Below are 12,047 nucleotides of genomic sequence, written 5' to 3'. Positions count from 1 at the left end.
ATAAATTTATTATAAAAATTTCTTGAGATTTTGTATTAAAATACACTATGATGTATTTTATTCCAAAAATTCTATTAATATGTCAATTTCATTTTAATATAAAATTAAAAATATTTACTTTTTAAAATAAAAATATATTTTAAGACAAATTTTAGAATTTTTATAATTAATCTTAAAAAATATAGAAGTTTGGAAGGGAATGTATATTGTGTTTATTTTTGTTTTTTATTTTCTTTTTAAATGAAAGTTTAAAATTAATTCAAAAGTTTAAATTGAATGGGAAAAAGAATATAATATTAATGGCTTTTATGCCTCTCCCTGATTTTCTAGTTCTTGTAGAGATGCTACTCTTCCTCCCAATCGTCTCATCTCTCACAGGCGCACTGTGACCGACACGAACAGCAAGAGAGAGGTTTTTGCTCAGGCAATTGAATTGGGCTTCTTTGCTTTCTTTTCTGTTTCTATAATTTAGGGTTTGGCCTCGAGGTTGAGCAGTGAGGTATTCTTCTTTCTTTCTTTCTTCTGTTTTAGGGTTTTTGTTACTAGGATAGAATTAAAATTAAAGGTGGAGAGAGATTGAGAGGGAGGGAGTGTTGATTTTCCTTCTCCGTCTCTCGGGTCTGGCGGTGAAATACAAGTAGTTTAGGAGGATGGAAGGAAGGAGGATATCGGCGAATCCAAGGCCATGCTCGGGAAGGAGGATATTGGCGAAGAAAAGGCCTCGCACCAATGGATTTTCTAACACTGTTAAGAAGTTGCAGAGACGCGAGATTTCTTCTAAGCGAGATCGTGCTTTCAGTATGAGCAATTCCCAGGAGAGGTTTCGCAATATGAGTTTGATGGTATCCTCCCTCTCTCTCTCTCACCCTTTTTGCTCACATCTTCACCACTCTATCCATTTTTTTTTTCTTCTTTTAACAAAATTTTGGTCAAATCCTCAACTTCCATTACAATGGGGAAAGAAAAAAAATTATAATTTTACGAGTCTATTCAAATTTTGATTTAATTATTGCTTTTTGTCAGATGTCTGAATTGTTACTTAATTATTGTTGTTTCAAGCTGGAGCCTTGTTTATAAACTGAGAATGCTGCTGATTCATGTTCACTCTTACTTTTTATGGTTTTTGTTTTTCATATTAAATAAGGGGCATCAGGAAAGAAATAAGTTCTGATCTGGTGCATCTCTTTAACATGGCTATGGAATGTTCATTATTATTATTTTTATTTTCTGTTACAAGAAAGACTTACTTGTGTTTGGTTTACTTTCATTTAGGAGGAGTATGATACTCATGATCCCAAGGGCCATTGTTCGGTAGTGCTGCCCTTTTTGATGAAGAGAACAAAAGTCATTGAGATTGTAGCTGCACGTGACATTGTCTTTGCTCTTGCACATTCTGGTGTTTGTGCAGCTTTTAGTAGAGGTAATAACAGAGATTATGACATTGCAAGGAAATAATGACTATTGTTAAGGATCTTTATTTGTACTTAAGATTTATTTATTAAGTTAAGGTGTATCTCATACTTTTGATGACTACTATACATGCAGAGTCAAATCAAAGGATATGTTTTCTGAATGTGAGTCCTGATGAAGTCATTCGAAGCTTGTTCTATAATAAGAACAATGATTCACTCATCACAGTTTCAGTTTATGCTTCAGACAACTTTAGCTCCTTGAAATGCAGATCAACTAGAATTGAGTATGGCGATATCTTTTCTTCATTACATATATATGTATATCTTTTCTTTGTTATATGTCAATCTTATTATTGTATGTGTTAAATAGTGAAATTAATGCTTTGATTTAAATTGTTAGGTATATAAGGAGGGGCAAGCCAGATGCTGGTTTTGCTCTTTTTGAGTCTGAGTCCTTGAAGTGGCCAGGGTTTGTAGAATTTGATGATGTTAATGGAAAGGTCCTAACATACTCTGCCCAAGACAGGTACCTTTCATCTTCTTTCTGTGTGATTGCAAAATGTTTCATTACCAATTCTAACATTCTTTTTTAATAAATTTTTGTGGTCAGCGTTTACAAGGTTTTTGACCTTAAAAACTATACAATGTTGTACTCTATATCAGATAAACATGTACAAGAAATTAAAATCAGGTAATCTCTCTCTCTCTCACTCTCTCTCTCTCTCTCTCTCTCTGTGTGTGCGCGTGCGCGGGTGCGCATGTGCCACACTCCTGTGAATGGGTGTGGGTCTGATGCATTCTCATTTTAAAGACTCATGCTTAGTCTCGTTATCATTGTAATGGAGCTTTAATTTATAAGTTATTACTATAATGGAACACTCAGTCTCTTAGCCTTTTGCATGAGTAGATGCATGGCAACAAACCTTGTTCATCATTGTCTTTCCATAAGTATGTACATTTTCTTCTGACATTTTTCAGAAACTAATGCCTTGTATTTCTTATTCAGTTGCTTGATTAAATGAGTTCTGAAATGTGTGCCAAGTTTTGGTCCTTGTTTTGTTTTATTTTTCTTCCTCCTATTTGTTTGTCTTACTCACAAATGTGTTTTGTTATTCGCATCAGTCCAGGAATTATGTTGTTGATTTTCAATAGAGCAAGTAGCCATGTTCCACTTAAGATTTTATCAATAGAAGATGGTACAGTTCTAAAAGCCTTCAACCATCTGCTTCATCGGAATAAAAAGGTGGACTTCATTGAACAATTTAATGAGAAGCTTCTTGTTAAGCAGGAAAATGAGAATCTCCAGATCCTTGATGTGAGTTATCTGTGTCTGTTTAAACAATCCTCTTACAGCCATTATCATTTTTTTTATATCAATAATTATTTATTCCTTTATGCAGGTTCGCAATGCAGAGCTAATGGAAGTTAGCAGAACTGAGTTCATGACTCCCTCTGCATTTATCTTTCTCTACGAGAACCAGTTGTTCTTAACTTTCAGAAATAGAACTGTTGCAGTATGGAATTTTCGTGGGGAGCTTGTAACTTCATTTGAGGATCACCTGTTATGGCATCCTGACTGTAACACAAATAACATATATATAACAAGTGATCAGGATCTTATTATTTCTTACTGCAAAGCTGAATCTGAGGACCAGTGGATGGAAGGAAATGGTAATTTTTCATGCTACTGTTTTGGTTGGCAACTATTATCAGTGTTTAGGCAGTTTATGATTTCCGCTGGCAGAGTGCCAGAATCTTGCTAACTTGAATATCATTTAATTGGTTGAAACTATCAGACTATTTATCCTCTTTTTCCTATAATGTTGAGAGTTATTATAAAGGAGACAGTCTGTAGATATAAAGAGGAGCATGTCAATGTAGTGGAAGAGTACCCGGATAGCCTGGTGGTTGATAAATTGCTGGATCTTAATAGATATTTTGATCTCATTCTGATTGTTTCTTGGCTCATTCAAGATTATTTGGCTCTTTTCTTCATTGTGATGTACCAAAGAGAATGTTAGCATAAGGGAAGTTATTTCATTTCACATCATAATTTGCTTTTTTTTGATGCAGCTGGTTCTATCAATGTCAGCAACATCTTGACAGGTAAGTGCTTGGCCAAAATAAACGCAGGCAATGGCAATCCCAAACGTGATGAGTGCAGTGGCAGTAGCTCTAAGCGCAGTCATTCACCTATCAGAAGTACAGTTGCAGAGGCTTTGGAAGACATAACTGCACTTTTCTATGACGAAGAGCGGAATGAGATCTACACTGGTAATAGGCATGGTTTGGTTCATGTGTGGTCCAACTGAAGTTAATAGCATGTTCCATTGTCATCAATAGATGAATATGCTACTTAAGGATATTCTGTCATGCCTGCAATGAGATCTACACAGTTAATAATCTGGATCATGATTCGCAAATTCAAGAGCAGGTTTCATCATTTCAATCTAGTTGCTATGATTTCCCCTACCAGAGGATGTTGGGTCGTGCCTGCACACTACTTCAGCAGATTGGATGACTTGAGCACACTTTCTTGTTTAATTGCATCAGAGTGAATTGTATCATTAGATATTTTTAGCTTCTTGTGTAGCTATTTGTAGATCTACTTTTGGGAGTTCTTAGGATGTCTGATTGAGATGCAAAAGAAGGCTTAAATTTGTTGACTTGTTAATATTTTTCAAGACTACGCAACATTAATTGATATTCTTTTGTGTTCACCAAGTAAACAAGTCGTTTGCTTGTTAACCATAGCGACGCAATTTATTCGTTTTCCATTAGCAAGACGTCAAAAGGATGAACAAAAATGAGCAGCAAGGAATTAATTCGTTTTCCATGCTCATTGATGATTGAATCTGGGGTACTGTTCAACTTATTGCTCCCATGTTATTCCTCCAGGAATTAGCCAATTCATAACAGCGGTCACCGGGTGCTTTAATTGGGTTGGTATTGTTCTATGAGCCATTTCGTTTACTCTTCATATTTATATTAGTTGATCTCTGCCTCCCAATTGGCACCAAAGGTATGACCATGTGGTATGAGATTTATTCTCATTGCCTGGCCCCTAAACTGGAGAAGAGAGGACTGATTAAAAACACCAATATTTCAAGAATTCCCCTTCTCACAGCAAGTCTCATTTTAGGTTAAGTCCTTAATATTCAGCTGGTGAAACCTCATAGGTGAACAGGGTAAGAAAGGAGGATATTTGATAATTTCACTAAAAGCTAACCAAGCTTTGCCCCAAATGTTATGCATTAAATTTATCAATGCGCCAAAGCCTATGCTACGTAGTTATTAAATGGAAATGCATTCAGAAAAGTGTAAAGGAATAAGTAAAGTGAATGCAATGCGTATTTGGGGGCTTTATCATCAAGAAAGCTACAAGCAGGCATGCACTCAGCTATTTGTTTCAAAGGTACAAACCAACAGTTGCACTTATAAGGTATTATACACACAGCTTTCTTCATGATAATATCTCAATTTCAGGAATTAACCTATGATATAAAGGCTTGTTTTCAATTGGAAGCTGAATATTGTACATGTCAAAAAAGGCAAGAGTGGTGAATGAGAGGTGCCTCTCTGTCGCTTGGAAACTATTCTAATTGTCCTGCTTTTCCTTTCCAGGGCTTGAGAATCTGAAATGAGCAGAGCAGACTTTCATTGACACACATGAGTGCACCTGCATTGTTAAACTCTCCACAGTAATTTGGTGCTGAGAATAAGGTTACCAACTGCCTGTCTGCAAAGAATTCATATCCATCTTCAACCACCTGTCGATCATTTTAAACAGAAACATTTTCTTTGTCTTTTAGCCATTGTTTTAAGTGAAAGTTAGCAACAAGAAACTAGAATAGTTGCCCTCAGAGAAATTCTTGAACCGTAAGTTAGCAACTAGTGCAGAAATGGAAAAGAATAAGAAGGAAGACCTGGTGAGCTCGGCATATGAGATCAAGATCATGTTTCTTCAAAACTTCAGCCACTTTATCAGCTCCAAAGGTATAGGAGACACCCCTATCATTCTCACCCCACCCTTTGATGTCTCTATCAGGATCAGCCCATAGGAGGTCACATAAAAGGCCCTGGTCTGGCACATCAACCGGCCTTTCTATAGCTCTGATCTGATCCAAGCTCTCCATTTCTGGTGAGAGACCACCATGCATACAGAGGATTTTGTCGTCGACCACTGCAGCTACTGGTAAACAATTGAAGCAATCAGTAAACGTTTTCCACAGACGGATACTGAAACGACGCTTGCACTCATCATAGAATCCATATATTCTATTTATAGAAGCACATTCATGATTCCCTCGGAGGAGGAAAAAATTGTCTGGGAACTTGATCTTGTAAGCTAGGAGAAGGCATATAGTCTCTATACTTTGTCTTCCTCTATCTACATAATCTCCAAGGAAGAGATAGCTGGAATCTGGCGGAAACCCACCATACTCGAACAGCCGCAAGAGATCTGGATATTGGCCGTGTATGTCACCTGCATATCCAAGACAAATTCCAGATAGTAGCAAGCAATTACAGATTATTAAGTATCAAAACTACCCATTTATCATTCTTGATGGGGTGGTGCTTCACATGGAACATTAATGACATTTAATTCTTGTAAAGACATGACTTCTGTGGCACTGTGCTTGGATATTGGGAGTCTTCATAATCAAATTCTCGCATTTGTCTAAATTATTAGTTGAATTAGCGAGTAAAGCATGCAAGTATCAAGTCATGAATTGGGATTGGCTAAATTAGTAAGTTTATTGTTCAGAATGCAAGTAATTACAGGTAAGTTTGTAGATTCAATGCTTCGACCTTTTACTCGAACAACCAAGAAATACAGCTATCAAGCAAAAATTGATGGACAACAGCACACAGTTGCTTCATACTTTCCCATGATTTCAATATATTTTGGAGGCTTGAAAGCCCTAGAACAAAAGGCTCGGGAGTCCCAGGCCCAAATCTGCCATATGAAGTTCAATTTTTAAAGCATTTCCTACGAGATAATCATATAAGGGAAACAAACGAAACAGGCAAAGGAGCAAGAGAATCCTCAGTAACAATGAAATAGATGAACATATGAACAAGACAAGAGAAAAAGGGAACAATCAGGGAATCAAGGAAGAGAATGAAAGTGGATTTCATATACCACAAATGTTGATGGGAGCTTCTAGCTCAAGAAGAACAGGCTGAGCAAGGAAGACTTGCTTGGCAGTGAGACAAAGGTTTCTGATTTCAGGTTCAGTAAGGTGAATGCGTTTCCCTCTGTTATTCCTTCCTTCCAAAAGCCTCTCTATTATCCCTTCCAATCCTTCCATGCCACCCAAGAGGAGACTACTTCACTCCTCTTGCTCTTTCTTTCTTTCTTTCTTTCTTCTTCTACTCTTGATGATAGGTTCTTGCTATCTGGTTATTTCCTCCTTGACACAAGAACATATACAAGTGTTAAGCATACAAAGAATTCAGAAAAGTGAAAAAAAAACAAACCCAAGTCTGATTTATTTGTTCATTCTTGATACATGAAAACTGAATCTCATCCTCTAGAATGAGAGAAGGAGGGAGAGAGATTGCAGAAGAACCGCGGGAATTGAGATTCGAGAGGGCTAGATTATTTTTAGCAGCAGCTGAAAAATAGACTCTCTTTTTAGTTTTTACAGTTGTGATAATGCGGTTTAGCCTTTGCCAAGTAATGGACTTTAGGGTTTTCATAAGCTCCCATCCATTTCCCTCCGAATTTCAATGGCTACCCCACCCATTTCATTCCAACCCTTCTCTTTTTCTAACTCAAATCAATAAATGCTTCCAGATTTTTATGTGGAGTTGTCAACTTCTTTCGTTCAAATAAAATAAATCTGTGATTTTATTAAGAGTAGTGATCTGTTTTTGAATCTGTCTTTAAAAAAAAAATCTGACCATTACTCTTTGAGCTTATAAAAAAAATCTTTAAATTCATCCAATTATAGATAAATTTAGCTATTTAAATAAATATATAATTAAATTAATTATTTTATTTGTTATAATACAAAGATTAATTAATTGATATATTATTATTATTATTGTTAAAATGATCGTAAATCTCTTCTTATGAGTTGGGGTATGTAATCTGTGCGTGTATGAATTTTATAAGAATAAAATTTTATTAAATTATCTATATTAAAGTAATAATAAATTCTTTCTCATAAAATTAAATTAAATTAAAAGTTCAATTAAGCGAACAACTATCGCCATATTCAAAAAGTCAATACTTTTTCATTTTCAAAGATGCAACTTTCTAGTGATCAAATGCATAAAGAGACATTTGTATTTTAATCCAAAAATTTCAATTTTTACTCATTAAACACCACAAATTTTTTAAAATTTTTTTGATTTATTGTATTTTTTTTAATGGGTAGTGTAAATACAAGCACAAAGAAGCTAGTGAATAGATTATCGAAATAGGAATTGATAGTTTTAGTAATTGAAATTGAAATTATAGTGTTTAATTTTGATTCTAATTTAATTTTAATTTACTTTCGAGAGATAAAATAATCAATAATTTAAGATGAAATTTAATCTATCTACCTCGGATTCCAACACGTATCGTGGCTAAATCTATACAGGTGGAGTCCATAATTATAAGTTACTCTTTATTTACGTCGAGGAAAATGAAGAGGAAAAAAAATTTTAATTTTTTTAGTTAGACATCAAATTAAAAAAAAAAAATTCATTTCTTAATTGATTGTAATTAATTTTAAATATTCTCCTTTAAATTGATGAAAAATAATAAAATAACGAAAAATGAATGTTATTTATACTAAAATATTTGATTATCCTTCTATATTATAATAAAAAAAAAGAATATAATGATTATTTTTTTTAAGGGAGAAATTATATTTCTATCATGTATATTTTTAAGTTATGAAAAGAAGAATTGAGGTGTCATTAATTTTTTAAGTTCAAATACAATATATTTGACTTGTTTTTAAGTGGTAAGCTATTATATCTTATCCAATTAAAAAAGATTATTTAGTTAAATTAATTATTTTATTTATTAAAATTCAAAAAAATTAATGACAAATGAATCAAGGGATACACTATTTTTAGTAGGACGAGTTATGATGAAATCATGAGATAGATACATATGAAAAACAAACAATTATGTCGTACTCTTAGTCTTTACATTCTATTTTCAACCACTTCCCCAATTCATTCAGTATCACATGTAAGCCCACAATGCAGCACTGTATAAGCTATCTGTTATGTTCAAATCATTACTCCATCAAAATGTTCAATAAGTGTTAAATTATAAAACTTAAAAAATATTAGAAAAAAGTAAAAACTGTAAAAATTGAACTCAACCAGTTTAATATGAGAATCAAATAAATGTAATTTTGTAATTTGATTTGTTGATTTCAATTTAAATGCTTTCAAAATCGATTTTATCAGTTTAGTTTGGTAAAATATAGTGAATCCACCCAAATCAACCATATACAAATAACAATCCTATCCCTCAGACCAAAAATATGGATACCCACTAACCAGACAAACACATCCTTTGGTGATACTTATGCATCAATCAATTAATCCTGCTTCTTAGCCAACATGGAAATCTCTATAACTCAGATACAATGTCAGTCTCAATTGGCAAACTTAGAAGCAGTCTAAGCAAATCTAGAAATCAATCACTGTTGTGAACATTGTCAAAACCTTTTTCCCGTGGAAAGATATGCAACTGATGTGTCACTCAACAGAACCAAACATCAAATTTCTTATTACAATATAAACTTCTAAATTGCCATGGCCTGATTGTGCTATTACTGGTTGAGAAATCCTCGAAGTGTGGCAGCTAAGCTGAATCCCAGCACAACATATTTTACAAGTGTAGCAACTCATGTACTTAGCTACTATTCTACTAACTAATTTTTAAATCACCAACACATGTGCCATGGCCTGAATATGCTATTGCTGTTTCAATTGTTAAATCACCAAGCTGATGAACCAAAGCATCTTTCTAAGTAATGTTTGACTAAAGCATAAACAAAAATCCTAATGAACACATGCAAGAAGAAAGATACAACATCCGAAAGCTGTCATATATCATATGACAAAATTCTAGTAAGGCAGCAGCTTCAAAATTGAGACTTGTCAAGGCTATCAAAATAGGGATGATCCATAGCTGCTTTGGCTGATATTCTTTCAGCTGGATCATATTTAAGCATCTTCTGCATTATCAAAAACAAGAAAACATTAACAAAACAGGGCCAGCATTATGTGATTTCTGAACATGGAAATTCTATTTTAACATAGGGGTAACAACTAACAAATGGACAAAATTGCCATGTACGTGCTTTGTTCCTCACTCCAGTTGTGTTAGATTGACAACGTGAACAAATTATGATAACATTTAAACCAGCACAGTACAGATCAATTTCAGCCTATAATACCAGTTTCCACTTTCCACTTCCCACTTCCAGGCACTATTATCCAAATTCAAATTTCCTAACACCTAGATCATCAACTTTTTGACAATCATGACAGATCAAGTAGGCATGATCCATATCCTATTTTAAGAAAATTGCCTTACTTCAGCTCACGCCAGGTCTGAGTTTATAGTACCAGATCTATCACGGCTACTGGAACTAGCAGCCTCACAATTCTCATAAGCTTGAGTAATTTTAGACTCATAATTGTCCGTAAGAACATTATTATAGGTAGAGAAAAACCTTAACAATTCCAATTGTCGATAAAGTATCTATAGCCTCTAGCATGCCACATTATTCTTCAATTCAAACAAAAATGAAAATCTAATCTACAACTATTAGACCATATTTTGAACACTAAACCTTTGAGTTGCCTTTCCTTTCTTAGAAGCCTACAATTATGAAATCCAGTTAAGAACTAGTAGTTACCGATAGAAGGTCAACACCCTCAGGTCCGAGTGATGGAACAGCGCGTGCCAGGTTTTGGGACTCCCATTGTGGATAGACATGCCAATCACGCAAAGAAGTTACTCCTGGCCACTGCTTGTCAGTTGGTGTTCCCAACATCCTTCAAGTGGGAAGCAGGAAAAAAATTGTGAAAACTATAACCATTATTGATAACAGGAACAAATAAAAATTAGACATATGACAACTGCACAACCCTAGCAGAAACAATACGGCTAAATAATCAGTTTTGAGCAGCTGAGAAAAGGCAAACTATGGGCTAGGACCTATAACCATTACAGATCGCGATTATAATTTTATTTAACTGTTTCATACAGTATTCAAGTAGTAGATAAAGAAAATGGAAGTTAACGGATAGTATAACCTAAATGAAAATATAAAGTAGGCAAGCAGCATAATAAAAAAAGCTTAAATCAATACCTGAAAATATGAAGCAACTGTTGAAACTCAGAGTCACCAGGAAACAGAGCTTGCCTTCTGACCATTTCAGCTGAAAAAGAGTTCCCATTAAAAAAAAAAGAAACCCAGAAACAAGAAATGGTAAGAATTGCTCTAAATGGAAGTCAATTTGTCAAGATCAGAAATGATGTAGGGAGAATTTCATTCATCGAACAAAGTGAAAACAAATGAAATGAAATAGGGTCAAAACTCGGAACCATAATAGCTTGGCACAACGTAACTAAGAGGAAACGAGGGTTGAAAATCGAAGTTACCGAAGATGCAACCAACGGACCACATATCTACGGCTGTAGAGTAATGAGTGGAACCGAGCAAGACCTCGGGAGCCCGATACCAAAGAGTAACAATCTCGTGGGTATAGCTTTTAAGGGGTACAGTGAAAGCGCGGCCAAGGCCGAGATCGGCGATCTTGAGAATACCCTTATCCTTATCTAGCAAAAGGTTCTGGGGCTTGAGATCTCGGTGGAGGACACCATGGCTATGACAGTGGGCAACGCCTTTGCAGAGCTGAAAGAGGAAGCTCTGAATGAGACCAGGAGGGAGAGGCCTAGGGTTAGGTCCTTTGCGGTGGGAATCAATAAACTTCTTAAGATCGGTGTCGAGATACTCGAAGACCAAGTAGAGATTAGATTTAGAAATGGAATTTTCCTTATTATCATCGGCAGCAGCAGCGGAGGCATTAGCGTCGACGTACTCAACGCAGAGGAGGCGAACGACGTAGAGAGATTGAGAGAGCATCTGAAGCAAGGAGACCTCGCGGAGAGCGGTGGGAGGAATACCTTCCTCGTCCATCTCAAGTCTGGTCTTTTTGAGAGCGACGATTTGGCCCGTGGATTTGTCTTTGGCCTTGTACACCTTGCCGTAGGTGCCTTCCCCAACCTTCTCCAGCTTCTCATACTTGTCCATGGGGGGTTTCTCTTCCCTACCTTCTGTTAGGAAGCAGTGAACCCTAGAAGAAGGCAAATTGAAGCGTCTAACGGTTGTCTCTGAATAGAGAATTGCGAGAGGGAGGGAAAGCACCAGGGAGTGGGTTTTGTGGTTATTTTGAAATTCAAATTTGTGAGACCCCACGCCAGATCTAATCTAACGGTTATAAGCGTCATTCCTGTCCACTTCTATTTTGGATTTTTTGTTGGCAAGTCACATTTTAGTCCTTAAAACTAATATTTAATAATCATTCTAACTTTAAAAAATATTAGGTAAAATTTTAGTCTTAGCAAGTGGATAAATTTTTTTTATGATTTAAAAACATGAG

The 12,047-nt window shown here is 35.3% G+C and overlaps 3 protein-coding genes across 3 annotated transcripts; 1 reads left to right on the top strand and 2 right to left on the bottom strand.

Annotated features, from left to right (window-relative positions):
* Positions 1-283: 283 nt before the first annotated feature.
* Positions 284-4,160, top strand: LOC110668743 (uncharacterized). The gene is made up of 8 exons (XM_058144223.1): positions 284-842; positions 1,273-1,420; positions 1,546-1,696; positions 1,813-1,938; positions 2,023-2,103; positions 2,535-2,727; positions 2,813-3,083; positions 3,486-4,160. The coding sequence occupies exons 1-8, from the start codon at positions 651-653 to the stop codon at positions 3,722-3,724; spliced, it is 1,401 nt and encodes a 466-aa protein (XP_058000206.1). The 5' UTR covers positions 284-650; the 3' UTR covers positions 3,725-4,160.
* Positions 4,161-4,774: 614 nt separating this feature from the next.
* LOC110668676 (serine/threonine-protein phosphatase PP1 isozyme 1) lies at positions 4,775-7,164 on the bottom strand. Its single transcript, XM_058144225.1, has 3 exons — positions 6,559-7,164; positions 5,339-5,898; positions 4,775-5,182 (listed from the first exon to the last, which is right to left on the bottom strand). Exons 1-3 carry the CDS (start codon positions 6,725-6,727, stop codon positions 5,006-5,008), a joined length of 906 nt encoding a protein of 301 aa, XP_058000208.1. The 5' UTR covers positions 6,728-7,164; the 3' UTR covers positions 4,775-5,005.
* Positions 7,165-9,334: 2,170 nt separating this feature from the next.
* On the bottom strand, positions 9,335-11,836 carry LOC110668679 (cell division control protein 2 homolog C). The gene is made up of 4 exons (XM_021830000.2): positions 11,047-11,836; positions 10,754-10,823; positions 10,298-10,436; positions 9,335-9,610 (listed from the first exon to the last, which is right to left on the bottom strand). The coding sequence occupies exons 1-4, from the start codon at positions 11,696-11,698 to the stop codon at positions 9,518-9,520; spliced, it is 954 nt and encodes a 317-aa protein (XP_021685692.2). The 5' UTR covers positions 11,699-11,836; the 3' UTR covers positions 9,335-9,517.
* Between the last annotated feature and the right edge of the window lie 211 nt (positions 11,837-12,047).

The sequence above is a fragment of the Hevea brasiliensis genome, chromosome 3 (assembly GCF_030052815.1).
Source record: "Hevea brasiliensis isolate MT/VB/25A 57/8 chromosome 3, ASM3005281v1, whole genome shotgun sequence".
NCBI classification, from domain to species: domain Eukaryota; kingdom Viridiplantae; phylum Streptophyta; class Magnoliopsida; order Malpighiales; family Euphorbiaceae; genus Hevea; species Hevea brasiliensis.
The sequence above is the reverse complement of the archived record's forward strand: the minus strand, read 5'-3'. Positions and strand labels throughout refer to the sequence as shown.

Coding starts and splice junctions, on each gene's coding strand:
- LOC110668743 (XM_058144223.1), top strand. CDS start 651: ATGGAAGGAAGGAGGATATCGGCGAATCCAAGGCCATGCTCGGGAAGG. Junction 1,421..1,545: donor TTGTGCAGCTTTTAGTAGAG/GTAATAACAGAG, acceptor CTATACATGCAG/AGTCAAATCAAAGGATATGT. Junction 1,697..1,812: donor TGCAGATCAACTAGAATTGA/GTATGGCGATAT, acceptor TTAAATTGTTAG/GTATATAAGGAGGGGCAAGC.
- LOC110668676 (XM_058144225.1), bottom strand. CDS start 6,727: ATGGAAGGATTGGAAGGGATAATAGAGAGGCTTTTGGAAGGAAGGAAT. Junction 5,899..6,558: donor AGCTCCCATCAACATTTGTG/GTATATGAAATC, acceptor TTGGATATGCAG/GTGACATACACGGCCAATAT. Junction 5,183..5,338: donor TCATATGCCGAGCTCACCAG/GTCTTCCTTCTT, acceptor AATGATCGACAG/GTGGTTGAAGATGGATATGA.
- LOC110668679 (XM_021830000.2), bottom strand. CDS start 11,698: ATGGACAAGTATGAGAAGCTGGAGAAGGTTGGGGAAGGCACCTACGGC. Junction 10,824..11,046: donor GTCCGTTGGTTGCATCTTCG/GTAACTTCGATT, acceptor ACTCTTTTTCAG/CTGAAATGGTCAGAAGGCAA. Junction 10,437..10,753: donor CAGTTGCTTCATATTTTCAG/GTATTGATTTAA, acceptor TCCCACTTGAAG/GATGTTGGGAACACCAACTG.